The 11,322-nt window shown below is 33.2% G+C and overlaps 2 protein-coding genes across 2 annotated transcripts; one reads left to right on the top strand and one right to left on the bottom strand.

Annotated features, from left to right (window-relative positions):
• Positions 1 to 1,819: 1,819 nt before the first annotated feature.
• LOC122524401 (putative uncharacterized protein DDB_G0289963) lies at positions 1,820 to 10,988 on the top strand. Its single transcript, XM_043646680.1, has 4 exons — positions 1,820 to 1,905; positions 1,985 to 2,089; positions 8,470 to 9,861; positions 10,289 to 10,988. Coding segments are annotated over exons 2-4 (1,617 nt in total). The 5' UTR covers positions 1,820 to 1,905; positions 1,985 to 2,087; the 3' UTR covers positions 10,512 to 10,988.
• Positions 2,415 to 7,673, bottom strand: LOC122524396 (trichohyalin-like). Its single transcript, XM_043646674.1, has 8 exons — positions 7,433 to 7,673; positions 5,490 to 5,778; positions 5,070 to 5,357; positions 4,063 to 4,382; positions 3,741 to 3,984; positions 3,208 to 3,418; positions 2,850 to 3,141; positions 2,415 to 2,767 (listed from the first exon to the last, which is right to left on the bottom strand). Exons 1-8 carry the CDS (start codon positions 7,607 to 7,609, stop codon positions 2,606 to 2,608), a joined length of 1,983 nt encoding a protein of 660 aa, XP_043502609.1. The 5' UTR covers positions 7,610 to 7,673; the 3' UTR covers positions 2,415 to 2,605.
• Positions 10,989 to 11,322: the final 334 nt, after the last annotated feature.

The raw sequence follows: 11,322 nt of genomic DNA, 5'->3' as shown, positions 1-11,322 counted from the left end.
TTCCAATGATGTATATTTTTACATTCAATTGGACATATTCAAATAGACGATAGTAGAATGAGTCATTCCATCAGATCATTAAGCATTAACTAAATTATTTTTTAAAGTGACGCTTTAATAATATAAAAAGATAAACACTTTTTGAAAAATCATTTTCTTTTTGTCTTTTTTTTTTTCTTTTTTTTTTTTTTTTTTAAGTAAACGATATGGAAAGTGCGAAAGGATATATAAATATATCCAAACGCGTAAATGAGAAAGTTATTATGATGAATATTAGATTTGAGATTTAAAGAAAGATAATTATTAATAGAAAAAAAAATTAAACTTATGCATGCAATGCCTACGAAAGCAAACAAATATACAAAGATTAGCTCACGCAAGAGATGCAATTTTTTTTCCTCTTGTTTTTATAATAATAATATTAACGTCCGATTTATTTTGTATTAACGTAAGAAAACTATCATCATGTTCTAACCAACCAAATGTATATAAGCCTGCCTTGATTTTATAAAGTATTTCTCAGTTGTTCTAATTAATATATGTATTATATATATACATGCAGATAACAATGAAGAAAATAATAGCATTAAGCAATAAGGTTCATAACGAGATGTTATTTATATAATACACTGAGTGTACTTTATAATTTAATAACTCGTACGAAAAAGTATTGTGCGATGTAGAAACGTTATTTATGTTAGAAGTATTTCAAAAACAAAAGTATTCTTCTTTCTTAAATCATCTCTCTTTTTTTTCTTTTTAACTAAAGAGAAATGTAAAAATTTTGCAATGGAAAACATCTTTTTTTTAATTCATTCATTTTGACTTGTACTGTAACATTTTTTTATGTAAACGTCTAATTTTTTTGATTCAAGCTTTTCTTAGAAGAATAAAAAGGATGAAGGTTGTAATATTCTAACACATTGTATAATACATGTAATTTAGATATTATAATAGCAATATATATGTGTGTATACATATATATACATATATATATATAATTTCAAAATATAAATTTGAATTTTATGATGAAATCTTCATTCGTACCAGCTACCCAGATGACTATTTAATAATCGGAAAAAGAAAAAATACAACGGATGTCTTAACTTAAAAATTATAATGCAAATACCTGCTATCAAATATTACCTCGCATAACTTTATATATAAATATCAATTTGAAAAAAATCACGTGTAGACACTTAAATGTGTATGTATGAAAGTCCACATATATATATATATATATGGTATTTGCATTATTGAAAATATAACAAAATCATTTTGTGCCGGGTATGATTAGAACAAGAAAAAACTCTGTACTATATAAATAAAAAGATGTACATAATATACGTATAATATTAATATTCTGTGTTCAGAGTTACTGCTATTTCATATTTTAGTACAACCGACTTCAATCTATTTTTGATTAGTAATTATTATTTCTAATGTTTTTTAGATATATTTTGAACAATTATATTTTCCCCCCAATCTAAGTGTAACTTCGTTTATATTGAAATAATTTGTAAACATTTGAAATGTGTCTAATTATAAGAAGAATATTTTTGTTTTTTTTCTAATTGTAAAAAAAAGAAAAGAAAAGGAAAGAAAATGATTATTACATTTACTTTATCGATACATTTAAAATTTTTTATTTAATGTACACCACCGATAAAAATAAAATCTTATGTTCTTGATATATCATAATAATTTTATTTTAACAATTGTCAACATCGTTTCTTTTCTTTTTTAAATTTTTAGTTGTACATTTAAATTCGATAGTATCGACGATTCGAGATATGATTAACTTCGTCCAATCAGGAGCAAGCTGAGATTCAATGGACCAATGATATATGTGGAAGGTTAGTCGTAGAATATCGCTTATGGCGGACACTCGGAAGCAAATTGAACGTAAGTTTCTTATCATAGTGTGTTGATATTATTCGTTAAATGCGTCTTAAGTTATTTAAAATCGATTTTATGTACGCAGTACAATAACCAACTCCGCAGTTAACATTACAGCAGTACGACGCATTACAGTTTATGCAACGGCGTTTTTGAATTAGTTTGAAAATAAACGTTGAAGGCTAATAATGTAAGTTTTCTATATTCAGTTATAAAATAGATTTTTTTTCTGTTTTTGCTAATTTAACATATAAAGGATAAATATATAAAAATTAAATATTACATACAATATTATATATATATTAAATAGAAAGATTTAGTTAAATATTGTTTTGTTTTTATTTCTATATATTATGTTCTGTATGAAGCTATTCAAAATGCTTTGTCAATATAGCTGAAAATACCTAATTTTATTAAAAAACATTTCACATGATATTGCAAAAAATAATGTTTATCTATTTGATACAAATTTGAAAAAAATGAAAAAAAGAGAATTGTAATTATTTCATTATTTCTATCACGATTTATATATTTTACAAATGTTATAATCAAAATCAAATGAATATCAAACGTAGGTGTTGCGTATTATTACGAGAGTGTTTTTTTTACCATTCACAAAATTCACTATATTTCAATATGTAATACCTATATGTGTAATATGTATACAATTGTTTGTACTTATTGATTATTTAACTTATATTGTAACTTAACCTAATTCCGCCAAGACAGAATCCAAATCTTCTTGCAAAGTAATACTTTCTTCTCGTTGTTTGGCTAAATTGTCTTTGAGTCTGTCAACTTGAGCTTTTAAGAGATAATTACCTTTCTTCAAAGCAGCCAATCGATTTTCGTGTCTCTTCACGCGTTTCTAGAAAAAGTAACATATAAGATGATTAATCGAAAAGTTTAAGATATATTTTTTTTTTATTGCAATGTTATTCAATGCATACTTGTAGAATATTTTTCTCTTGTTCCATAGTATGACCTCCTTCATCTATTTCAGATTCTTCTTCTTCTTCCGACTCTTCGGATTCAGATTCTTCTTCAGACTCAGTTTCCTCATCTTCTTCTTCGTCTTCTTCTTCATCGTCTCCGTCTGTATCAGCCATTAACTTGGCCATTTTGTCAACCTCTTTTTGTAATTGCTTGAACTTCCGTTTCTCTTCTTTCAATAATTTCTGTTGCTGCTTTATTTGTTCCTTCAAGGCATGTCTCTCTTTTCTTGCATTAACGGCTTTGTCCCTAATATAATAAAACATATTTTAGAAATAGTTGATAATTTTTTAGGAAAATAATCTTACTACGCACATAAAGTTCTTCACTTTGGACGATAATAATTTAATCTCTCTCTGTAGACGCTTCTCAGCTGATACTTTTGGATCTTCTTCCTCCTCTTCCTCCGTACTTTCTTCTTCCTCTTCTTCTGTTTCGCTCATATCCTGTTGCTTACTCTCCATACTCTTTTGAGATGCAATTCTTGCAACATCCTTTGCGCTTGGACATCCAGCCAATGCCATTCCTGAAAAATTGTACCATGCCTCTTCTGTCTTATCCTCAGCTAATTCCACAATCGGTTCAGTATTGTTATCATCATCATCATCATCATCATAATCATCATCATCATCATCATCATTATCATCATCATCATCATCATCCGTGTTATCTACACAACTCTCTCCTAAAAAGCACAATTAGTAGAAGCGTTATAGCCAGCTGAAGCAAAGCAATATAGAAAATTGAGACGCAGTTAGTGCAGCTGCAAATAATAAAGCTAATTAGAATGTTAATGAACATATATATTTACATGTAACTTAGAATTAAATCTTTTCCTCAAAACTTACCCGCTTTCATACGCTTCTCCAAATTGGCATACATTCGTTTCATTTCTTCCAATTCATTTTTATACTTGTCTCTTTCCTCCGCTGTACTAGCATATTCTTTTTCTAATCTCTCTGCGTCCTTTCTCGCTCTATGAGCTTCCTCTCTCAAAGACTCCGTCAACTTTTCATCCTGTTGTTTGTATTCCTGGACGTTTCTTTGCGATCTCGTTCGTTCCACCTCAGCCTCGAGATTTAAAATTCTTGCCTGTAAAAGGAAAATGTGTCGATGTTTGATTAATGGAAATGATTGATTCTTTAAATGCACACACGATTTTAAAATCACCTGCAATCTTTTATTTTCTCTTTCAAGAGCCTCTTTGTTTCTAAGTTCAATGGCAAGCATTTGTTTAGTACTTTGCAAATCGTCTCTAACCGCGTCGATGTCATCGTCATCTATTACGTCATCCGGCTCTGCTTCCGCCTCAACTTTTTGCATTTGCTCCTCTATCGTCAATTGTCTTCTAAATTTTCTAAGACCCTCCAATATCGGTTTAGATCTGTCGTTGGTCTTAACGCTTTTCAATTTAACGCCCTGCTGAATCTGCTTCAGCAATTGATTGTGCATGTTCGACTTTTCTGACTCGAATACAAAATGGGCCTTACCTGTTTCAAGAGAGAGAAGGATAAAAAACAAAGAAAGAAGAAAGACAAGAGTCTAAGCCTTGCTTGTTTTCAAAGAAATCCTTTTGAGCGGTGCCTTGACACAAACCTTCAATTATATATTATGCGAGTCATAATTCATCATTCGATCATTAATTATTTATATATCTGGTTATATACAAAAGAAAAAGAAACATACTTGAAATAGAAAGAGGAGACAAGAAGAGAGGGGAGGTAGAGATTAATTCACAAAGAAAGAGTGGGAGAGGGAGGAAGGAAGAAAGGGAGAGAAAAAGAGAGACAGACCGGTGGTTAATTTCCACGACATTTAATAAGCAATTTAATTGGCTTAATATTTTAACAATGAACACAAGACACCAACGTAAGGTTTCTCTTCGTTCTCACGAGGAGGAGAAGGTGGAGGGAGGATCGGGTAGTATAAAAGCAAACGAGGATAATAAATATGGTATTTGTACTACAAACACAAGATATTGATCATAATACAGCCTACGGGAAACGGTTAATTGAACGATAATTCATTAACAACGTAATTAACTTCTCATCTGTTTGGTTGCACAAGAGGTTTGTAGGTGAGAAGAAGGGGGAATAGCGGTATATGTAGAAAGAGATACACAGATATCATCGTAATCTGTTATTAAAAGGTAGGACCGAGATAAAATCGAGGATCACCTGCTGGATCAGCCGTGACCTTGTTAACCCTTTCAATTAATGGTGCACTTCTGTCGTTGCAAGTGACGTGTTTAAGACGTCTACCACTTTCAACTTCCTTCATCATGCTCGCCCAGTCGGGACGTTTCCTAGGTCTAGATTTCAGCATTTCCAATTGTTGTTCCTGACTTTCGGTTAGCGGTGGTAAATCCTTTAGGATAACTCGACTCGGTGGTGGCGGGGGTGGCCTTGGCGGGGGTGGAGGTGGAATGGCTGCTCTCGAGGAACTCTTCGACAACGTTGGTGCACCTGCAAATTATGTAAAACCTCGATTAATGTTTTTTTGTAATTTCAAAGAACTTTTTTTTATTCCATCTGTTATTCGCGCAAGAATCGATTAGTTTTTCGTTGAAAAATAAAATTGAATGAAAGGGTTGTTACCAGTGGTACTTTCGCTCTTTGAAAGTGGTATAGTGTCACCTCGGGATCGAGATCTCTCAATACGAAGTTGTCGTTCGAGTTGCGGCCTCGAATTTGGCTCCTGTCGTCCATTCTCTCGTGGCTTCGATGATGGAGGTGTACTATTTGTCGTCGTAGTCGATTTTCCTGTTGCTGTAGTACTTTTTTCATTTTTTGGTTGAGACGGTATTATCGTGATTTTACTCTGTTTGCGTGGTGCTTGAGCAGTTTCGGTCGATTGCGGTGCTGGTTCCGTTGGTTTAGAGACACTCTGTACATATATTAAACGAAAACAACATTAATTACAATTGTCAGATGGATGGGAGAGAGATGAGATTCGTTTCTTCGCGTGGCAAAAATATTTGTCTCCTGATTCACTTCTATATAAATGTAATTTTTAATTGTGCAATTATTTGGATGCACTTTTTATTTATCGTCAGGATGGTAGGGATGAAAGAAAGCGAAAGAATCGACTAGTCATGAGAAAAAAAATACAGAAATGAACGAGAGAGGGAGAGAGAAGGAGGGAGAAAGGGTAGAGAAGGGGGTGGAATTTTAATCTTGGCAAAGCGTCGACATTCGGTCGTCTTTAAATAATTCGAACTTTGAATCTTTTTTTATTTCTTTTTTTATCGCCGAATAAGATATTAGATAAAGATCCAAATTACAACTTTCTTTTCGTTCGTTTTTGTCAAGTTTTTTCATTTGATTTAATTAAGCTGAAATTTGGATTATCGTTATCGTCGATGTCATATGATACAAGTCGAAGGATTTTGATGATCGGATCGGAAAAGTGCATAATCGTAGTTAGTTGTTGTGATCTTGGGGGCGCGCGTACTTTAACACGTAGAAGGCGTCATATAAAAGCGTTAGGAAACTGGCGGAAGACGCAGCTGGCAAGACATTTGAAATAGAAACCCGTGTTCTTTAAATAATCGTGACCCAGAGGGACTTCTACGAGGACGAGAAGGAGAAAGAGAGAGAATTTGTAAGCATTTTCGCGAGCATTCGTAAGCATTGAGCAGGAGACGATCTTCGAGATCGTTTCTACAATTGCGATCTATGCCGACGAATAAGATAGATGCAATTTTAATAATTTCATTTTATGTTTGTTTTTTTTTCTTTTTTCTTTTTTTCACTAATACATTTTTAATGTCGAATTCCTGGCACAGTTACGTTTTACATTCGATCAATATCAAACTCGAGGATGATCTAATCTTACGAAAATGTGTACAATTCGTTATGTAAATGAATGCAACGTGTATTCATCTTCCAAATTATTGTTTAAGTTCTTTCATTAACCTCTTCTTTCTCCTTCTCAACAAAACAAAGCTGACAAGTTTCTTATCTATTTTGGCTTTTTTCCAAGAAATTGAAAGTAAAAAGAGCGCGAACTAAAGATAAACAAGAAGAACAACAATAATGTCGTTGTGAAAAAATATAATTGCTCGGAATAAATAAAAGCGAGACAGCTGATCGAAAATTATAATTTTAACGAATCTGCCCTAATGATCATCGTATATATATATATATGCACATATTGTTTAGCATACCAAATTAACACGAGTACAATGTTTTTCCAGATTTAAACGTTGAGAAATGTTTATAAAGCATACACATTGCAGAACACCCCCACGTTTGCTATTAATACTTCGAGTTAGTTTTAAAGTCCTGACTTTGAAACCCAATACGTGAATGAAACAGGAATTCGCGAATGATATTATTCGAAGTATTTTTCATATTAATTTTTTCCAGTAAATTTGATACAAGAAATTATAATGAAAACATTCAATTTTTCGACATCGAAATCATTTGTTGGTTTTAATAAATGTTGTCCAAATTTTCTATACATATTTTCTTATCAGGAATAAAGAATAAAAAAGAAGTAAAAAAGAAGAAGAATTAGAAAAGAAAAAAAAACATACCTTTAATGTAACTTTGGTGAAAGCTGGGGGTTCATCGGCCTTCGTCTTGGAGTCCCTTCTAGAATTGAGAGTCCAAGGTGCAGTGGGCATGGGTAGAGGGTTAGGACCACCATCCTTGACCCAAGGTGGTCGAAAGGTAGTCCTTTGTTGCGGTGGCTGACCACCGGCACCAGGCATCTTAACAACTTCCTTTTGTCAAGCCCTTCGATACTGTCTTTCGATCGATTTGAAAATAATGCTTTGGTCGATGGACCGCAGCAACCAAATATATATTTCTATTAAGGTAACACTTTTTCTTTAGGACAAGTATGATACACTGACTACGAGTAAAATGGATTATTTCGAGAGAATGATCAAATTAAATAATAAGAAAAGGAGTGGGGACGAAGAAATTAGGGTGGGGATGATGAGTTCGAAGTTAGGCTAATGACGAACAATCCACTTTTGTTAAGATTGTTTTACTATTCTTTCTCTCTCGCCCCCCCTCTCTCTTTCTTCTTTCTTTTCCGACAAATAAGTTGGAATTCACTCCGATGAACTCCGACAAGTTGGAAGATTTTTGAGAGTCTGGGAAAGATCGAGACCTGGACCACACACCGGAGCTCTACCCAACTGCACCTCCCTAACCGCGTGATATTTTGGTAGATCTGACGTCACGTAGAGTCGCAAGCTCGAAATAGAAATTGATACTCCTTCTTTCTACTTGTCTTTTCTTCCTATATGACAATTTTTTTCTATCTTTCTTTCTTTCTCCGCCATAGTACGGTTGAAGTTCCTTTACTAATTATTTCGATGCCAAATTCGATTGCTGTTCCTTTCGCGTTACGTTCGCTAGAAGTAAACATGAATAATACATCGAATGATAATATGGTATTCGATTTTCGTTCGAATTTGATAGAACGCGTTTTTACGAGTAAAATCGAACGTCGGTTAGAATTTGGAATAGTATAAATCGATCTGTCCCTATTTTATTCCACATAAATGTCTTTTATTTGGAAAGAATCTTATCAGAATGGGCCTACTTGACCTTGTTGAAGGGTTGGGCGTCTCCGTGAAAGGCAGTATCAGTTGGCAGCGGAAAAACGCAATGAGGCGTATCTGAGGCATAATTATTACCAGCAGACAGCGAGATATTTCGAAAGAGAGAGCAGAATAGCTAAGCATTACGACTCTTGGAACGTGAAACTTGCCGATCCCGAGGGTGGTAAGCTTGAGAAAGAAGCTATAAGGAAAACAAAAATCGATCGACTCCTAGAAAGGAGAAGCAAATTGAGAAAACTTTTGAAGGAAGACGAAGATATCTATCAAGGAGAATTGAACGAATTGAATAGACAAAAAATCAAATCCAAAGTCGATAATTTGTCATTGGAGGATTTGAAAAAGAAATTGAAAGAGAAACGCATGGAACAGGATCTTTATTTGCCCGTTACATGTCGAAGATTGCGTTCGTATTTTCTCGATCCTAAACCAATTTCAAGTATTATTTCGAAACTTAATCATAATCAAAGCACTACTAGTAACGATAATAGTAATAATAATAGTAGCAATAATGTCATATCAAATGATTGTACGGAACGTGTATATTTAAAGGATACGACTAATTTACCTAAAACTAGCCAAGAAATAAATCGTAGTAATTCTATTTGTGTCAAGGGTATGTCCGATTGGAACCATCAAAAGGATGATCGATGCGATAATAAAATTGAATTTAGAGCACGCAATCCAAAGTATTCGGCACGCTATGCACGTAGAAGTTTGGAAAATACAAATGTCAGACCTGGCCATGATTTTTCCGACTGTTTCTCGCATCGTTTACAGGAACCAATGACGACTACGAGAACGACTACAACGACGACGATGACGACGAACAACAGCAACGTGGTGGTGGACGACGACAATCTTAAGAGCGATGTCGTTGACGATATTTCGATTTTGAAACAATCGATGACCGACGCGGATGATCGACAGGAGTCTCCGATCATTCCTGAGGTTTCTTCCGATAAAGATTTAAGCTTAAACAGGACCGATCAAGAGAAAACAGCTGGTAATCTCGAACGCGACAACAAGAACAAAATAGATCATCGCAGTTTTGAAAGAGAAATGAATTATCCTTGGAGTAGAATGGATCCTACCGATAAAAATCTGTCAGAAAAGATGTATCTCTTTTTGTCTTACAAAGATCTCAAATCCCAAATTAATGATCTTTTGAAGAGAGAAAATCATGCTTGCGAGAGACAAAGATGGGACGATGCTATTAGGCTAAGGGCTATGAAAAATGAATTAGAGTTGATTAGGGAGAAGCAAATTTATAATATGAAGAGTCTTATCGTGGACGAAGACGTTCGGGATAAGGCTCTGAAGAATATCGAGAAGAGGGAATCCGAACTCGCTCTTCGGGAAAACGCATCCACCGATACATCTATGTATAGGTAATTTATTTATAAGCAATTAATAATAAATATTTGTTTCTACGCGCTTCCTTATTCCGTTATAAAATATGCATACAAAATTGATATTTCATTGCGAACGAGCACTGCAACTCAGTGTTAAGGTTCTAAGGGCAAACGGTTGATCCAAACTTCTTGTCCAATGTCGCAACAGCAACCCTGAATCATTCACAAACATTCAAATAGAAGTGCCAAGAAACATTTCGACCCACTTGTCTCATTCCAATGAATATTTCTAATGTTCCAATTTCGAAAGAATAAAATACTCATCCTCCGCATTCCTTCCTTCCGTTTTTTTTTTTACCTCAACAGAAAGAAATGATGTAGTTAGTAATTAATCACGCGTATGATTTTTATTAAAAATCAGACGAAATGTTAATTCGTATGTGTTATGTGTATGTTTGTTTAGCGACGGTGCAAAGGTACTTTGGGAGAAATGGGTCAAAGAGGATGACAAATTTATCATTAAGGATGCCTCAGCTCAAAGAGAAGTTTTGATAAAAGAACTGGAAGAGGAATTTGAAAATTTAGCCGTGGAGGAAAAGGAACGAATCGTTAAGACTTATCGAAATGTCTATAACGATTCACATTTGAAAACTCGACGTCATTTTAATACAAATACGACCGAATAAAGGTCTAATTTGTCCGATGTGAAACTGTATATATTGGTTGAACATCTTTGCTTTCATATATATTAGATTAGGCATTTGTCGTCTCTTTTTGTAGTCGATATTAATTAATGGAAAATATAATCTATCTAATCGCAAATTAATCGATCCAAGAAAGTTTATAGTTTGGATCCGAACGATGTTTCTGAAACTAATTGTATTTTATTTTCGTCTTTTAATATTTTCTCGTTCACTTTTACACGCGTTTCTAGATTATTATTATTAATATTATTTCATCGGTAGTTTGATGATCGATTAGAGTTATTAGGATTGTAAGTTCGTAAGTTTAACATGTGATTTCGAAAATTTGATATGTGCCAGTTAGATTTCGATAAATATCTTTGCGTTCGAATCAATGTTATATTTTTATAATTAAATACACAACGCAATATCTGAAAACGTTCGTATATAATAAATAAATAAATAAATGGAAAAACTTTATGTATCTGTATAATTGTTAAATAATAAATACAAAAATACTAATAATAAATAAAATCGAATCTCAACGTTATAAGTCGACATTATTATTAGTTCGAACTATATATTTTGTATAAATTAAAAATGCATTAATCTTTAAATTGAATTACATTTAAAAAAATTAATTATTCTGTTTTATCGATCGTCGTTAAAGTAGATCAAGTCACGCGTGGCTTGTAGTTTAGCCGTAGTTTCTTAGATGGCAGCACCAAACTCTTTTTCATTTGGTAATAGAAGCGGGAAATTATTTTCCAATTTAATTCAAATCTAATGTTTGTTTCTCTTTCGCTGTATTTAA

The sequence above is a fragment of the Polistes fuscatus genome, unplaced genomic scaffold (assembly GCF_010416935.1).
Source record: "Polistes fuscatus isolate 324 unplaced genomic scaffold, CU_Pfus_HIC Scaffold7, whole genome shotgun sequence".
Classification (NCBI taxonomy): Eukaryota; Metazoa; Arthropoda; class Insecta; order Hymenoptera; family Vespidae; genus Polistes; species Polistes fuscatus.
Note: the sequence above shows the minus strand (reverse complement) of the source record. Positions and strands in the feature narration are given on the sequence as shown.

What these genes read in the sequence shown, in the direction of transcription:
- LOC122524401 (XM_043646680.1), top strand. An exon ending in ACCGATACATCTATGTATAG is followed by an intron (nt 9,862 to 10,288) that starts GTAATTTATTTA and finishes ATGTTTGTTTAG; the next exon opens with CGACGGTGCAAAGGTACTTT.
- LOC122524396 (XM_043646674.1), bottom strand. Translation starts at nt 7,609, where the DNA reads ATGCCTGGTGCCGGTGGTCAGCCACCGCAACAAAGGACTACCTTTCGA. An exon ending in AAAGAGCGAAAGTACCACTG is followed by an intron (nt 5,358 to 5,489) that starts GTAACAACCCTT and finishes CATAATTTGCAG; the next exon opens with GTGCACCAACGTTGTCGAAG. An exon ending in GGAGAAGCGTATGAAAGCGG is followed by an intron (nt 3,419 to 3,740) that starts GTAAGTTTTGAG and finishes ACAATTTTTCAG; the next exon opens with GAATGGCATTGGCTGGATGT.